Below are 17,309 nucleotides of genomic sequence, written 5' to 3'. Positions count from 1 at the left end.
GGAACTAACAGCAGGCAAAAAAAAAATGCTCTGTCAAATGACAAGTACTTAAAATTTAAATTTAATATATCTAGCATTTATCACAACAATTGTGACATACGTCACAACAGTTGTGACATATAACTGTTCCTCAGTGATTGTTAGCTCCCATGGTGGAGTTGTGGCCACTTTGTCTACACTCAGCCTGCAAGCTTGTTTGTCCCCAAGGTGGAGATAATCCTGGGTTACCTGCTGGGAGAAATAATGGGACTCGTGTCCTCCAGTTTCAGTCTATTGACTCTTGCTTTCATGCACCAAGCACAGACCTCTGGTTCCAAAGCGGTGGAATAGATCACACAGTCATTGCCACGGGTCTGCCAGTCAGGCATGACTGTATTGTAGCCCCCGCCTCTACTGGAACCTGGAGGGACTGATGGTTTCTTGTTCTGTAATACCCAACCCCCATTCTCAGTATGCATTCTCTCTCTCTCTCCCTGTCTCTATCTTTCACACACACCCTCTCTTACGTATGTGCAGTCTCCATGGTAACGCATGGTATCACTATGGCACTGGTGGCCTAGCATGCTGCAAGCTGGCTGCTGTAGTGGATTTACTGTACCAGCACACACACACACAAAGAGCAGACAGCCAGCAGAATGCTGCCAAAAGGCTGAATGGTTTGAGCAGCAACCCTTTGAGCTTATCAGAGATCATTCCTTTTTCCTCTCATAATAATTCACTTTATCCCAGCACTCTGCACCAAGAGGTTAAAATAAAAATCCCGCTATTGCAGTTTCCAAAGGTATATTAGGATATTAATTTAGTTGGACATTAAATATCTCGATATAATCAGTGGCACAATCCTTGTACCCAACTTTGCCCTTTATTAAATTAAACCCCATGAGCAAGGTTAACCTCCCCATTTATTCAGTGTTTGCCCTTGGACACCACTTTTCTTTCTGAATTTAAAAAAAATCATTAAACACTGGGTGTTATCATGACAGCCTTGGGTTGTTGATAAGAGGAGAAAGCTTTAATTGTTTAGTTATATTTAATAATGCAAAGGTCGACACAGTGCTCAACCTTGGCAGTCACAGGCCTATCTCTCTCTATCTGAAGTCCTGCTCTCTATTGGGCAGAGTTAGAAAGAGCAGCAGGCTGCTGGAATCCTTTGGGTCTGTTTGAAGTCTTGTCGTCCATGTCCAGTTAGTTGCGTATATGCAGGCTGACTTGTACTTTTCATAGAGCTATGTTTGAATGAACAACTGTGTAAGGAAGTCTAAGTGCTACCTCTGAGCTTTTTCTATGACAGTTGTTTCTCCAGTAGACTTTTTCACAGTCCTGGCTCTTAAACGCTTGTTTTAGCAGTAAGGTCTGTAGTGCTTCAAACGTATATCTACCTTCGACTGATAAGTTCGACTGTTAATGCAAACATTTTAGTATATTGCAAAACCAAATTATTGTAGGTTTAGTTTCGTGCATTACTCTTTTGATACAAATAGTTACTTGTACACATTATGCATACTTTGATTGCATTATGATGGATGCTGACAGAACTGCTATGCTTTTAGCTTTTCTCAATTATTCTTTCACTCTCCCACTGTGTGTGTACGTATGTGTATGTGTGTGTGTGTGTGTGTGTGTGTGTGTGTGTGTATGTGCGTGTGTATGTGTGTGACTACATTACAGTGAAAGTGCCCCCAGGAGGCCACAGTAGACTGGCATTCTGGGGCTCTATAGTAATTAATGTACCCCTGGCACATTGCCACACAGGCAACCAAAGCACACACACACAGACAAGCAGTTGTCTCATGCACATTGCCTAATACAGGTGTTGGTTACAGCGGTCACTTGTATCTGTGTTTGTTGAGATAGACACTTTTTTTTTGCTTTTGGATTAAAGCAGAGATTGTTATGCATCTTGTATCTACTAGGTCACAGTTCATGAATGCAGGGATCTCCAACAGGCAAGTTTCACTTGCACATGAGCACAACTGAGCTAAAGGAGTCAAATATAGCCGTAGTCTACTTTTGTTTTGCAAAAAGACAAAGAAGACAAAAGAGGACTAGAGCTATATTTTCTTCAGAGACTTGTGACTAAAAATGATACCGAAGAAAATAAGAAAAAAACAAATGTGTATGATTTATACAGTTTTTTTTTGTTTAACACCTTGTCTATACTTAATATGGCTCTCTCCTTTACTTATCACAGCAGTTCCAGTTCTGCCATTGTATGTTATTTTGTATTTTTACTTCTCCATCATAGCTTGGCTCTTATATCAGGCCTATACACATTTGCACTTTCTTGCATCACGACTCTCATCACCTCCCTCTGTCCTCATAACTTTCAGTAATAAACCCAGTCATCCTCCTGAAGGGCCACACTGTTGACTTACGTGATGGCCCCAGTTTCGCAGTAGTGGGACGACCGAAGTAAAAGCTGGTATCGCCTTCTTTTCGGGCGGAGATCCGTCTGTCTGTGTTTGCTCATGGCAGAATGAGAGGTACTGGGTAGTACCAGGTATGGATACTGTATGCTGCCGTGTAAATCAGATTGTTCAGAGGTTCATTATGCACCTTTTCCAGGGAGCAGTGGTAAAATACATCAGAGGGTAGGAACACAGGATTGCTGCTGTATAGTGACATCCTCAACTATTTCTGTACTGCTGTAGGAAAGGTCACATTTTACAAGGGGCTGCAATAAGAAAGGACTGTAACTGCGTTCTTACGGTATATGGCACACATGATATATAGTGATACTGGGCACCTTTGCTAAAAGGTATGGTATACTATATGTGAGATTAAGTCGCAGATTATGTGAGGCAAAGTCAATTTACCCTGTTATTAAAGTGAGTTGTAAGATAATAAATGATAAATTATTGATTGTTTTTTATCTTTAATTTTACTCGACCGATGTATTTTTCAAAATTCTCACAAGTGAAACCTCTCATTTTCAACATTACAACCTGATGACATACTGTATTACAAATACAGCCTTACTGTGTGTTGCTAGGGCTAAGATTTTTGTTTTGCCCTTGGTCATAAGAAAACCTTTGCGACTTTATAAGCATTCTACTCCTCATCTCAGTTAAGATTGCCCCTATTGTGCCAGCTGTTCCCAAGATAATGATGACTATACGGCCTAATTCCACCTTGAAACAACCTTTGGCCAGAATTTTTTGCTAGACTGTGTGGGGTTAAAGGCTAGACTCCATCTATGGAGAACATCAATGACAGTGAAAAGGAAAACAGATGCTTTGTCTATGTCTATAGTAAACCTCATGCCATGTATGCCAAATCCCTTGTAAATGAAAATACTGACACTCACCCATGTACAATTTATATTCCTATGTATGTGATTTAGACATACAACATGTCTCCACAAACGTAAATTAACCTTTCATAAGGGCAGGGAAGTTATTTCTTGTGCATGTCTGACTGGTCAGCATCTTGCATTATCACTGAGTCTCTGAATGAACCACAATGGAAGATCATACGCGTGTGCTCTTTGCACAAAAGTGTACAGCTCAGTTTTAGTTTGTGATTTTGGATGTGGTCAGAGAAGAGGCTGTGTCATTTAGATACAAATCCTGGAAAAACTCTATAGATAGCGAATAATGGTGATTTTTTTTTTTTTTTTTTTTTACTGGACTATGAGGACATTTTCTGGTTCACAACTATGAGCTCTACATCAAATTAAGCTGGTTTGCACGTTAAAGTGACGTTCGTAAAACTCATAGAGCTCATTCCATGTGAACGGCCTGCTTGTCTTATGCTGACTGTAAAAGTCTAGTTGAGTCTAGTTTTTACGCCGCTCCTGATAGCCGGTCCACGTGCTCCATCTAGTGTTCACAGCCGCGCATAGTCAGCGCGGACCAGAGTGCACTGGCCCTCAGAAGTACCCTGCTGCAAGGCTCACCATATCCCAGAACTCATTGCATCTCTAAAGAGCCATACACCATACTCTATTTTTACTTATTGGACATAATTGGACTAATATGAAATAGAGCCGTACGAGCAAACCCAGCGTTGCATTGGCAGTAATGTAGGAGGTAATGCTGATAAATAATGATATGACATATTTGGTCAATCTCAGAATGAGCTGAGCGATTTGTTAAAAATAAAAACAAAAAAAACAAAAACATAAAAAACCCTGCTTCTACAGTTTCACAGAACAGAGAACTATCTTTGTAAAAACACTTTGCCTAATGCATACTGTTGTTCAGTTGACTGTACATCGATATTTTTCAGTCCAAAGTGACCAGGCCTGTATAACCGGTTTAGTCAACGCATTATCGGATCATTTTACATGTTTTTTTTTTTTTTTGTAATATGAGAGCAAAGTCTTCTCTGCCCCAAGAAGGAAATCCAATCTCAGCCCGCATTTTCGATCCCTTTTCTCCAATCTGGCCCCGTCGAGCGCAGCAATAACAGTGAACACGCCCGCCCGCGTTTGCCGGATCAACAAAACCTCTAAATGAATGTTTAATGAGCATTTTAGAAGTCATAATGGCATGTCGCTAATGTCCTATAATGATCTTCCTGTTGATGGCCACGCCTCGGCGCTTTCCCTTCCACGACGCCTCTGACAGTCGCCTGACAATGGTTTGAACTTTTGCCGAATGTAGACTACTCGCCGTCACTTCGCCACCCGGGGACTGCAACTGCTCAAGCCGCCGCTCTTGGCTTCGCTCGCGGGGAGTCATGACTTTTCCCTTGAGGAAATCTGCTTCTGGTAGGGCTGCTGTTCTCTTTCAATTTACGCTGCACTTGTTTAGCGGTTTTACTCCAAATTGGGTCTAAGGTCTTACTGAGACAAGGCTTCCCAAATTATCTGCTTAGGGGAGCAGGTGCTTGGCTTTTAGTAATGTCAGTGGGTTTATTTTTTTTTTTTTGCAGTGTTTTATTTTACCGATAGCTGTTGACTTTGCGGGTCCCACAGCAGTTAACCGCCTTGGAGCTGTCCGTGGTGCTGAAGCGGCGGCGCCTTCAGCGATGCACAGTTTTAGCCCCCTCGCAAACTTCACTGTTTGGCCCTGGAGTTTCTGAGGCTGTCCGGTTGGAGCTTCCCCCGTGTGTTCATTCAGAACACGTGTGGGGGATTTATATTGTAGTTGCAAGGTTTCGTTGTAATGGGTCGTGTCATGTATTTTTGCTGTTCTTTTAACTCCGCGAGGTTTCAGCCTCGACTCCGTAAATCTCGAGGTGTGTTACCGGGGTCTGGTATTTACCAGAGGTAATAAATGCAGCGTCTAAGACACTTTTGGTCGGGGACTGTAGGTGGCACCATTGGTTAGGCTGTTAACCGTGGTCAATTCAGGACCTGGGGTGGGGTGGGTGGGGGGGGGGGGGGGGGGGGGGGGCAAAGGAGTGATAAGGCCGGCAGTCAGGGCTAGAAATGTCAGAACCTAAACTTTGGTCTGCGACTCGCAGATACGAAAATAGCGCTGACCACACTCTCTTCAGCTGACATTATCATGATGTCAATTCAGGATTTATCAGTGGTAGCCTGTTTTAAAAGCTATATGAGTATATGCATCTTAAACGCGGAAAGGCATAGGCATTCTTCTTTTTTCTTTCTTACTTGAAATACAAGTTAATGGTAATGATAACCCACCGGCTTGAGGCTCTCACAACATCACCGCTTATTCCACCATATTACTTTTGTACCAGCATGACTGCTGACGTCTGACGACGAATCATCTGCACGCCAAAGCGAGCAAGGGAGCTACTCAATGAATAGTGTTTTAATTATCATAGTTGATATTTAGTCAACGATCTTTTTAAGGCACGACATTGTCCTAGTTTTTGCTCACTCGAGTTTGAACCCGGGAATTTTGTTCTTCGAAAATCGTCCTATAGGCGAGTCTGGCTGCATCAGCAGTTCCTAACTTTCTTTTTCGTGAATTTCCGTCCGGTCTCGTCTGATAAAATATCGAAGATCTGTGGTGTTCTCTCCCTCTCTCCTCTTTGCAACCTCTGCGCCCCCCACGCCACGTACGCCCCCCTTTTTTTCTTGATATGTCATACGAATGATCCCATATGGCGGCTTTTGTGGAGATGTTCGTTTTTTAACTGTGCACAATGACTGGGTTTGTGTGTCATTCGTAAGAACCCCCCCCCCCGCACAGCTCATTCTCCAGGTTGTAGGTGGGATGCTCTCTCAGCAGCACATCTGAGTCTGTGCTTTGCGCTGGGCTCGGAGACTGCATCCAGAATGAGGCGCCTCCTGCTGCCACCTTGCCTCGCCTCTCTTCAAGAAAAGACAGAAAAACAAGTGGAATCTCCTTAGTGGTTGGTTCGCATCCTCCGCGCTGCCTCTCCGAAACGCGGCGGTGGTCTCTTTCCGACAGCAGCAGCCTCAGTAAGGGGATTAGGGAAACCAGGTAAAGAGCATTGCAAACCCCGTCCCGGCGTCTGCAAACAGGTGTTTCCATCCTATGGCTGCGCATTGAGCTTCATTCGCGATTATCTGCCTACTCGAATACCATGTGCGCGGCTATGTATAGTTCACTGAGACGACGCAAAAGCGCTGACAGAGACTGGGTTTGTGCACATTTGTTGTGATGTTGAGAAAATGATTCAGTTGGAGGAACATGCGACGTGCTGTGGCGAAAGTCTCTGTACAGCCTCACGGTGGAACGTGAGGGGTTTTTTTTCTTTTAAGGATCACTTTTTTTCTCGGAGATACAACGGACAGTCCCTGAACAACGCCCAAATTCAAGAAAAATGATCCATTTGGACATTATCTAACCGGCCTCACCGCACTACTGGGACCATTGTTTTTTTTTAATATCTATTCTTCACAGTCGACTTTGTAAATTCTTTGCTATTTAACGAGTCTTTATAGTTGCCTCAGATTGTTGCCGCTGCGCCCGGACGTTTCCCTTCAGAATCCAGCTTTCTGGATTCAAAGGGGGCTGATTATTTTCACGCTTCTCCGGAAGTTTTTTTTTCCATAACGCTGCCAAACTGGCCATGGCTGCAGCGATCGCCAGCTCCCTCATAAGGCAGAAAAGGCAGGCGAGGGAGCGGGAGAAGTCTAATGCCTGCCGCTGCGTTAGCAGCCCCAGTAAAGCCAAAGGAAGCTGCGAAAAACCCAGTCGACTGAACGTTTTCTCCCGGGTCAAACTCTTTGGTTCCAAGAAGAGGCGAAGGAGACGACCAGGTCTGTTGTGCAATTTCATTAGGCTATTATCCTCACGATCACTAACCCTTCATCTATAGTAGGGTGCCATGATATTCCAAAAAATCATCTAAACAAGATACAATATAGGAAGTACTGCTCCATTTCGACTGAAGATTCAAAATTTTAATGACCCTGCCAGAGGTGCTGGGAGAATGAGTTGAATGAGAGGTGTGTCCGCAGAGAAGTCACCTTTGGCATCTTTGACTGTGCCGAGGCAAATGATAAACCCAGGCTTCATCCTTCACCTTCTGCTTATTTAGTCCACACTGGACTAGATACCAAAAAAAAAAAGGCTTATTAAGTAGATTTTGGAAATCACTCAAGACTTCACTGTCACTCCCGAGTCATTTCTCACTTGTCAGATTAAATTGGATCATCAGTTCATCATTGGTCATTTCAAATTTCTGTATCACCAGTCTCCAAAATGAACTAGTACCTAAGATTTATGTACGGTATCCTTGAGTAGATTATACTTTAAATATAGTTTCTTAATCTTAAATGGGAGAGAGAAAGAGGAAGACAAGTTGACACATTGATTTAAATAAGTGGGTCGTAACTTTTATTTTCGCGCAGACTGCATTTTTAGCTCAAACATCATATTACCCTGTATATTTTGCCAAGTTCTTTGTTTGATTAAATTATTGTAATTTATCCAACTGCAAAACAAAAAAAACAAAACAAAAATTACTTGGCAGATAAGTGGTACCTGATTTCAGAACTACACATAAAATGATAACTCAAATTATTATAAGTGAAAGAGTTTATCCCCAGACATGTGAGCCCAGGTCCATGGTGGCTCTTATTGAAGCACTCTTCTTATTGCAGTGACAGAAGTGTGTGTCTGTAGCCTAAAGCACCCTGTCCCTTACAAGTCCAGTGCAGAAGTGACCAAGACTGCGTATCTGATTTGATCACATCTTACTCTCATCTTAACTGCGCAAAATTCATCTTTGTGTTTTCTCCCAAGCTTTATTCCGTCCCATCCTCTTCATTCATTAATTCGTGCAGACAGGTGACAAATGAAAGGAAAAACCGGAATAAATCAGTGGAGAAACATAATGAATGCATATGCTTCCACACAGGTTCACTGCACGGTACAATTAAGCAGTTAACATCCAATCATGCTGTGTGTCCTGTATAAAGATACTGAGCAGGCCCAGTTGTTTCTGATTTTGTATCAAGATGTCAAGAGGAAAAGATCTAAGTGACTTTGAATGAAGGTTCATTGTTGTGACAAGGATGGCAGGAGCTTCAGTCACAAAGATTGCTCAACCGACTGGTGTTTCAATGGGAACAGTGACTAAAGTGACATCTGCATTTAGATCTATGGGAAAAACATTAGTAAATAGGGGCGGAAATTGTGGATGACAGTGCACTTTTGTTGACCGTGATGCTTGAGCATTAGCTTGATACGTAAGGAAAAACAGAAGAGAAACTCTTCTTCAGGTGGCTGAGAACATCAATGTGTCCACAAGAACAGTCCATTGACAATTACAGAGGGATTTTATAGTAGGGTTGCAGTGCGTAAACCCCTCATTACGGAGATGAGAGTTGAGAGTTCAAAACCATAGGCACTGGTCTACAGAGATGTGGAAAAAAAAAGTGATATGGTCAGATGAGTTATCCTTCACCATATTCTTGACAAGTGGGCGACTGCATGTGTGGCGGACACCAAGAAAACGGTACAGACCTGATTGCTTTTTACCCCTACAGTGAGGGGATCCGATGGTTCTGTTATGATGTTGGGGCATTTTGCTGCCATGGTTTGGGTCCACTTGTCCCTCTTAGAGGGAAGGGTCACTGCAAATCAATACAAAGCTATTCTGAGTGATCACTTTTATCCTGTGATGAAACATTTCTATCCTGATGGGGGTGCTCTCTTCCAGGGTGACCATGCCCCCCCATCAATGGGGCATGAGGGGTCACCGAATGGTTGGATGAGTATGAAAATGATGTGAATCATATGCTAATGCCTTCACTGTCACCAGATCTAAACCCAATTGACATATATGTGATATTTTGGACCGATGTGTTAGACAGCGCTCTCCACTACCATCATCAAAACACCAAATGAAGGAATACGTTTTGTAAGAATGGTTTTTTCATCCCTCCAGTAAAGTCCGGAGACTTGTAGAATCAATGCCTCGGTGCATTGAGGCTGTTCTGACGGCATGTGGTGGCCAAACACCTTACTAAGACACTTTATGTTGTATTTTCCTTTAATTTGTTACCCATCTGTACCTGAAGGTTAGGGTGCCTGTTTATGCAATAGCATAACTATCCTACAGTCTTTGAACCCCTTTCACTTCCAATTTCCATTTCTATCCTGTGGAGGAAACAATACATGCCAAGTAGAAGGCATGGTTTCTTCTGTCGCTTACAGAAGGTGCCTCACCCAATAAAAAGAACTGGCATCTCTCAGAAATACAGTGCGGACTGTCAGTATATGTTCTTTGGTTTAGTTGCCTGCCAGTTTAGCAAGTCATGTTCGTCTGTGTTTACAGTACATGTTGACGTCTACATTTCTTAATGTATGTCTGTGTGTGAAAATAATCCAGCTAAAGATCTGATGCATATCTTCAGACCACAGTTCTTCTTTTGTCTAGGTGTGATAAACTTGATAGTGAATGAACAGAGTTTTACTACAGAATAGTCCAATATCCTCAATGTATTGACAAAATAAACCTTCTTTATAGCAAAAGTAACCTTAGTAAGTCTAGAAATGGCAGCACTGAAAGGTAATATACATGAAAGGATAGATGAAAGGTGTGGTTAACCACAGTAAAGGACACTCCACTAGGGAAAGTTCCCAGGGAACGGAGAGCACTTAGCTCTTATCAGACATTACACTAATGTAACACAGACAGGCATCCGAGCCACTTCAAAATTAAATGATCTCCCACTTACAACTATTGTCTTTTAGACTTACTGATGCTTGATTTCATGCTGCTACACTTAATAGTGTAGCTTTGCCCATTTTATTGGTAAAACTATTACTCTTTTCATTACTCCATATTCTTGTCTTTGTTTTAACTCTTCAAATAGATATTAGAAAAATGCAGCTCCTTGTTTTGCACTTTAATTTAAATGTACTTTATTTTTTGAATAAATTACTGATATTCTTGTATTTATTGAAGTTAGTTAAGTTATGATTTTCTGGGAACCAAGGCAGTTTTTATGAAAGTTAATTTTTCTGTAATTCTACCTTTACCGGACAGTTTCCGATGCAGTAGAGAGTGATGGGAGGCATGGAGAGAGAAAGAGGAGTGACATGCGAGAAATATCCTCAGCCATCTTAGACAACTGAGCCACCACATGCCCCAAAGCCATTTTTAAAAAAAAAAATTCGATACTATTTGCTCTTGTCAATCTGTGATCTTATTTCACTGTTTCCAGACAAAGAGGATACATTTTACTCAGCCCTCTTTCACTGTACACAAAAGACAGAAACAGTTTGCCAGTTTTCATGGATTATGGTCTCAGCAACATTGATCAAACTGTTGTTCTTGCCATTTAAATACTATTAACATTAACTTCTGTGTATGGTCTTACAGTTCCAAAAAACACAAAATGTTATTTAAATTTTTTCAATTCATCAGATGTCTTGTTTTATTTGTTTATAATCCCCTGGACAATGAAAATGAAATGGCCCTTGTGAGGTGGCTACAGGATCAGCAGGAGTCTGCATATGGGGTATCAGCAGGCCCAGAGCCCTCTTGTCCTCTTGTCCAGTACTGTTGTTTCGTAAAGCGGCAATCACCACGACTAACGTGAAAGTGTCTTAAACTGCAGCTCCTCTAATGGCCACCAGATTCTAGCTTCAAAACTATCTAACAACACATTAGAGACATTAAAAATGTCTCTAGCTCTTTTTGACAAGAACGCCGGATCCCAATAGAGTAAATTACTTCTTCTGACATGTTTTTGGTGGCAATATTGGGTCATGTTTGCTTGACTGACAGGTGTCTCAGGCTTTCACAGTCAGCTGTCGTTACTGTTAGTTGTGGTTTTTGTCCCGCCTCGGCTCCACTCAGCCTTACTTCCCTTTGACTAAACTGGATTTTGTGGTTCCAGGCACTTTCAAAATGGCAGTAAGCTGTGAACCAAAACTGAAGCTTCAAAAAACCCTTTAGAAGGCTACGATTGACATAACATTGCTACATTGGTGTCTTTCTACGGTATGTGGTTTCATTCTTGTGTCTTCCTGTTGCTGTTTCCACTCTGCTTTCACAGAGCCCCAGCTGAAGGGGATTGTGACGAAGCTGTACAGTCGACAAGGTTTCCACCTGCAGCTGCAGGCAGATGGAACCATTGATGGAACGAAGGAGGAAGACAATGGTTACAGTAAGTTTCAATCTAATATTTTTTTATCTCAATTTTAATCATACACCCACTACCATGCCGTATTGTTGGTCAGGGGGATCTTTCACTTTGCTACTGTGAAGTCCATGTACTACAAACAGGACCTTCTAATGGAGTATCAGTACTATGCCAACATGAACATCAAATTTATGCCCGTTGAATGAGTTTAAGAGACGCGGTGTAGCTTTGTTTTTTCTTGGGTTTGATGATATATGCTGAATACTCATTCTGCAATGCTGGATTTGAGATGTGAACAGCATTCAAATTGTTGGAAACATTTCTTTACTGCCGCGGATACACAGTACTGGTTCATAGTACAGAGAAAAACACTAAGTAAGTGCTGCAGTACTGAGTAGCTGTTTAATTTCATCTAATCAAAGTCATTCAACCTGAGCACAGATGAATTTTGGCTCTTTACTCTCCTACACACTGGCTCTGTGTTCAGAGCCATTTTTGTCCTATACTATGTATTGATGCGTTGCCATTCATTGCCATTACACCCACCAGCTCGTTGTTTTCCAATAGACAAATTAGAGAGGAAATCAATTGAAGAGTAACAGCACAGCATCTTGTCTTGTAACAATACAGCAGAAATGGACCACCTTATAATTAGACAGTGCAACGAGCACTACATGCTTTTAAATAATAGTGCAGTACAGTGGTTAGTGACCTATGTGAACTCAACTTTGCCCTCATTCCAAAAACAATGTTATTGAGAGAAATATCTGTATGACACACTGAAACAGCTTTGATGTAATACTTACTGTGTAATCCCAACACTAAGTGCATGTAAACAATTTTGGAGCCTCTGATTTAGTACCTCTGTATTCAGTTAGACCCTTGGAGGAGATGACGTTAAAAATAGCAGCTCTGTGCAAGTATGATGTTGTCTACGCAGAACAACACCTTGTAATTTGTGTAGAATTTAGGGCTGTAGTCAACCAAAGGAAATCTTGGTCAACTGAAATCATACCTACTCTGCAACCAATTGATTCTTCGCAGGGGAGAAAATGTGCACGTTATGTCTAGATTAACTAGATCGGCCACAGTGCACTGAATGCAATAAGATAATTCGGATATTTTCATGCTGAAAGCCTCAATTGTTAAACACAAGAGTTGACGGAGCATCATAACACAGACAAGATAGCCTATCGTTTTTAGATGATATGCCATGTGGGTTGTTGAACTGTGATATGCAAACTGCTGTTTGGAAAGTTTACACTCAACGTTTTGGTCATCCGTTTTAACAAAATTCAACCACAGCAACAACTTCTTTTAAATGGTGTCAAATAGTTTGGAGTCAACTCCGAGGAAATGTTCAGTAAACGTTGAATAAGTTTGACTTAGCAGTCTCCATTAGGTTGAGCAAGTTCAAAGTTGTGAAACCCCCTCCCCCCATTTTTACAGGTAGTGTGTCCTTCCTGCTGCAGATAATTATGGCTTAATCCGGGAAGGCTATCGCTTAAGTACTTTTCTCTTTATGAGAGTAACACCGGCAACTGTCCGACCAATGACAATTTGGTCGGACGAGAGCATATCGACCAACCTATCGACCAGTCAACCAGGAAACTACAGCCCTAGTAGAATTTGTTTCCTAAATAAATTCATAGCAATGTTAAATACTACACAGGCCAGACCACGTGCAGGAGATAAGTCAAGATAATGAATTGACAACATCTCATACACGCACACACACACACACACACACACACACACACACACACACACACACACACACACACGCACAATATTATACTTCACATCTCACACTGACCACCCCCCCCATCAGGTCTGCATGGACTTACTTTTCTGTTGACTTAAATAACAGCTGGCCAGCATTGGCACCAAAATAGTTTTTGAAGAGAAAATTAAAGAGTACTGCTGAATAGGAAGAAGAGAAAGAGTGAAGCTCTTTGCACTGCTCCAAAAATAGCGTTGTTAGGCGCTGGGTGCACTTGTCTCCATGGTGACGGAGAGCACAGTCCTCTTGGAGCTACTGGTGTCTTGTGATGGTGGGAGAGGACCTACTCAAATGTGCACACACACACACGCACACACAAAAACAAGGATTTGATCTTTGCTACTGTAGCTTGCTGAGAAGACACACTTTGGCCGTTTGGATGTGGTATCAAAAAAAGTTTGATATTTCCGTGACTTTTTCATTAGGAAGGCAAGCGATGTCAGAAATAACAAATGCAAGTCCAATAAATCCCTGGGAGTTCCCTCCCATTTTACACGGTGTCAGCCATTTTCTTGTATTACATCACAACTGAGCAAACCCACTGGTTATCTGGAGATAAAAAAGACTTGAATTGTAAGGCAACTCTAAATCGTCTTCCTTGAAAGAAGGGTGCTGTTTGAATGTTCAAAATGCTGTCCATTCTCAGTCTTGGCCAAGATGTTTGGCTTTATAAACAGACTCAAAAGGTTGCATTCATTTGTTAAAATTTTCAAATTTTTCAATTTATTTTCAGCAAGATTGAAGATGTTGGATCTTGGAATTAGGGAAAGAAATTAGCCAGTCTTCTGTTGTGTAATTCATATCAGATATAGGCTATCCAATCAAATATAATTGAATCTTTTTATTACTGAATACAAGAATCTTACATTATTTACCTAATCCAGCCTCACATTTTTCTTTAAGTAACCCACTTTTCCTAAACCAAAGCGCCACTGCAGGTGAACAGTAATCAGACAGCAGAGGTGCCATGTAATGTTGTCACAACAGCTTACTCGTTAGCTCCAATACCTTGTCGTACTGTCATATTCAGGCTACTCTAGTTGCAGGCATGCTGCACCCAGACTGAGTAACCGATAGGGTAAATGTTTTAAAATGTAACTAGCCATTACTTGGAACCTTCAGGTTCACTGTCACACCGAATCGATCAAGATTCCTAGACCAGTTCGTTAGTGGATCTGAGGTATGGAGACACCCTGCAAGCAATCGTGAAAACTGTCCCTCAGGCCTCCTCATCCTACTTATTCCATGTGCCTTTCTGCACCAGGAAAGGTCCGTGAGTGGGTGGCAGCCCTGCACATCCTCGTCAGTGTGCTCAGGTGTTTCTAGGAGCCAGGAAGTAATTGAGTTTCCCCTCTTGAAAATCTCCATCAGTACACCGGCTGGTAATCCTTCTGAAATGAAGTGCACTGCAGATGTGTACGTGTGCGTCGTGGTGGGAGTATGAAGGAAGAAACCTCAGTGAGCGATGCAGAGTGAGAAGGGTGCAATCGTAAAGACAAGAACTGCTCACATAGAGAGATGTTTCGTAAGAGGAAGAACTCAAATCACCAAATCTAACACTATACATAAATGTCAATGTACATTTATGTGATTTGTTAAGTAATAATTTAGACACTGTACACTAAGTGTAGCGTATGTTAGGGTTGAGAGAGCATCTCAGTGCAGCCAATAATTTAAAAAAATGTATTAAAATTTATATCATCGTACTCTCACTGTCTTTGGCTGACATTGTCAGTAAATACAAATTTGGCAAGCAGATCAATCATTGGTTTGTCATCTTAATGAATGCACAAGATTACTGTACAGTACATCTAAAAATACTGCAGATATTGAGGTTGTAAATAGTAGGTCCTATCTGTTTGAGATATACATTTTACTGGCATCATCCGTTGTACATAACGGCCAAAGCAGGCATCACCAAAGATACTGTCCCAGAAAAAGATAGAGGAAAGCTTCAAGATAGACAGTGTGTCTTTCCCTATGGAGCCATCTTTTGATTATATTGTCAGTAACTATGTGTTTGAAAAGTGGTGCAATCTTAGTGTGAGCTTAAGTTAGTTCACTAAGTTACTCGACCATATTGTATCAAGGAATATAACTGAGAATTTAAGATGCATGGAGGACCCTCCCACATGAAAAAAAACACAAAAAAAAAAACAGCATCAGTATCAGTTGGGAGAAATGAAAAGGCATTCTTACTAGATAATGAATACATGAGAAAAATAATTATAATAAAAGAAAAAATCTAAAAATTGAGAACCGCTATTTATTTTACACTACAAACAAGACTAAAGCACTATATGTCTTTGACAGCAGATTTGGAAATATCTCCAGATCAGCCAAGGCAACATTCAATGTATCTGCCATTCCTAGAGAGCTGGCAGATAGACTCGTGGGATATTTATCTGTCCATTTTGACATTCTTTTGTTGTTACTGTTGATGTACTCTATATTATTTCAAACATCTCATTGGGGAAGGGAGAACAGACAAGAGTGTTTATTGAGAGAGACCTTTTACGTGGCATTTGAAGAAGCAAAAAACTGAGGTAAAAAGAGACTGAGACTGAGACAGATTGAAAGATAGAGGGCGTGGGGAAGAGAGAAAGACAGACAGAAACAGAATGACCGTGGTTCTGGGTCTTAAATGCCTTTCCACTGAACCAAGAATATGTTGCCAATGCCCGCTTACTCTACCAAGAAAATACATTTTGCATTCCTCTGGCTGTTGTTTACAATGAAAGCTCAGAGAGAAGCTGGTCTGCAGCGTTAAAGCGATAAGGGCAGATGAAATAGTCCATCAAAAAGCCTCTATAGTGCACTTCACTCATAGAAGTCTGCAGATAGGAATCTACTAAGTGGTTGACAAGAGGACCTATAGTAAGGGCACACTCTGACTCATAGCTTAACTGATGTGAGAATGAAGTTCAATTTCTCCTCGCACGCGTGTCTGTTTTCGAAAGTCTCTATTTCAGTGTGATAATTTACAGTCTTAACAATCAAGAGGGACTCCTTAGAGGAATGTTATGATTCTCCTGTGCAAATTATTTACTGTATTTGGTACTATCAAAAGGGTAAAACAAAAATCCACAGCAGCGGTAATGGCATCACTGTTTGAGAGTCAGTCCAACAACAGTTTTCTTTTTTGGGAATAGAAGCATGACCATAGACTTTCAGGTGGATGCTCACGTGCCTTCCTCTATTCATTTTGTGAGTTCCTTGCGAGCATCTTATGAAACACACACACAAACACACACACACACACACACACACACACACACACACACACACACACACACACACACACACACACTCACACACACACACACACACACACACACACACACACACACACACCTGTCTACAGTACAGAACGACATTAATTAGGTTGATATGTACTTCATTGGCCAGCTGGGCTGCTGCTGGCTCTCTCAGCTTCAGGACTCGCAGTCAGCCCCGCTGGTCACAGATATGTTTACACGGGCGTGTGTCAAATACCAGCAATGTCATCATCATAGATTTATATTTGGCTATACAATTTGATTTCATATTTGATTCCTTTCCATTTCACAGATTTTTACATGTTGTGTTTGCAACACTTAGGCTTAACTTTACAAAGCGTATAATTTCGGTTCATGTGTGTGAATACGCAACATTGTGAGGTACTTCGTCTTTCAACGGTTTTTCTGTTTCTGTCTGTTTCTGATTTTGTTCTTTTGCTTCTTTTTCTCTCACCCTTGGGGGAGAGAAGCTGAGTCCCTGAGCTTATGTCTTACCTGTGTTTGTGGTTTAGATTTGAAAATTCACTTTTCCATCCTGACAAAGATGGGGAACCCCAATAACAACTATTTTAACCCCTGTGATCATTTACCAGAGGCCTTTCTCCTCCTCGTAGCTTGTGCAGTGACAGTGGGGCAAAGGACAGAGTTAAACAGCAGTGTCAAACTGCCTCTTACGAGCTTTTCTTGGTTTCTGACTCACTGAATTACTCATGTACTGTATATTTTCATTTATGTATCTACTATGTTACCAAGCTGCCCT

At 41.5% G+C, this 17,309-nt stretch overlaps 1 protein-coding gene across 2 annotated transcripts in view; it reads left to right on the top strand.

Moving 5' to 3' along the window:
• The first annotated feature begins 4,627 nt into the window (after positions 1–4,627).
• The window catches only part of fgf13a (fibroblast growth factor 13a), a 31,323-nt gene continuing 18,641 nt past the window's right edge, over positions 4,628–17,309 (top strand). The window contains exons 1-2 of one of the 2 annotated variants that reach the window (XM_040119852.1): positions 4,628–4,714; positions 11,402–11,512. In XM_040119852.1, coding sequence (XP_039975786.1) covers positions 4,684–4,714; positions 11,402–11,512 — 142 coding nt within the window. In that variant the 5' untranslated portion in view covers positions 4,628–4,683. Of the gene's footprint in view, positions 4,715–6,301; positions 7,148–11,401; positions 11,513–17,309 lie in introns of those variants that run through there. The other variant, XM_040119851.1, reaches the window with a different exon arrangement.

This window comes from Xiphias gladius, chromosome 23 (genome assembly GCF_016859285.1).
Source record: "Xiphias gladius isolate SHS-SW01 ecotype Sanya breed wild chromosome 23, ASM1685928v1, whole genome shotgun sequence".
In the NCBI taxonomy this organism is placed as follows: domain Eukaryota; kingdom Metazoa; phylum Chordata; class Actinopteri; order Istiophoriformes; family Xiphiidae; genus Xiphias; species Xiphias gladius.
Note: the sequence above shows the minus strand (reverse complement) of the source record. Positions and strands in the feature narration are given on the sequence as shown.